Source organism: Sinocyclocheilus rhinocerous, unplaced genomic scaffold, assembly GCF_001515625.1.
Source record: "Sinocyclocheilus rhinocerous isolate Xijiao unplaced genomic scaffold, SAMN03320098_v1.1 scaffold40298, whole genome shotgun sequence".
Classification (NCBI taxonomy): Eukaryota; Metazoa; Chordata; class Actinopteri; order Cypriniformes; family Cyprinidae; genus Sinocyclocheilus; species Sinocyclocheilus rhinocerous.
Genome location: NW_015669389.1, coordinates 1 through 555, shown reverse-complemented (window position 1 = coordinate 555; position 555 = coordinate 1). Strand labels below are relative to the sequence as shown.

Genomic DNA, 555 nt, shown 5'->3' with positions numbered 1-555 from the left:
TATATTAAAAATTATTTCTGTAAATTAGTACTGATTAACATTATGCCACAAATGCTGTTGATAAAACTTCTGTAGTAAAATGAGTCACATTACCTTGTAAGATGTTAGCGGGTCACATGTCTATCTTTGTTACAACTACAAAAACAGGAACGTTGAGGGCCAGAGCGAGACCGAGGTGCTCTTTAGTCATGCCAATGATTCCTGCATTACTTCCCACCTTTGCGATACAGAAAAAGACAGAATTCATAAAACTTGAAACCGCCGAGTACATACACCTGTGGCACACCTACTCCCTTTCACCATTAGCATGCAGAAATCCGGCAGGTGACCAGTCATGCCAAATACGGTGGTCTTCAGGTACTTCTCGTGGCCCGCCAAGTCGATGAAAGTGATGACCTTCGATGACCTCTCGCATATTTTGGTCCAGTCCAGGCTGCCTCCATGGCTGTCCGGTTTGTTGACCACCTGCCCCTCCTGGTCGAAACCCAGGATGTCATTACCGACGCTACACGTCCGGCCGCTCTCCATCTCGTGTTTGTGGCGGAATAGCTTCTG

General features: G+C 46.3%; 1 protein-coding gene across 1 annotated transcript; it reads right to left on the bottom strand.

Annotated features, from left to right (window-relative positions):
• Positions 1-26: 26 nt before the first annotated feature.
• Positions 27-532, bottom strand: LOC107734083 (GTP-binding protein 1-like). Its single transcript, XM_016545941.1, has 2 exons — positions 301-532; positions 27-217 (listed from the first exon to the last, which is right to left on the bottom strand). Exons 1-2 carry the CDS (start codon positions 526-528, stop codon positions 113-115), a joined length of 333 nt encoding a protein of 110 aa, XP_016401427.1. The 5' UTR covers positions 529-532; the 3' UTR covers positions 27-112.
• Positions 533-555: the final 23 nt, after the last annotated feature.

Excerpts from the sequence above, each read along its gene's own strand:
- LOC107734083 (XM_016545941.1), bottom strand. The coding sequence starts at position 528 with ATGGAGAGCGGCCGGACGTGTAGCGTCGGTAATGACATCCTGGGTTTC. Across the intron at positions 218-300 it reads CGGATTTCTGCATGCTAATG|GTGGGAAGTAATGCAGGAAT; the intron begins GTGAAAGGGAGT and ends TGTATCGCAAAG.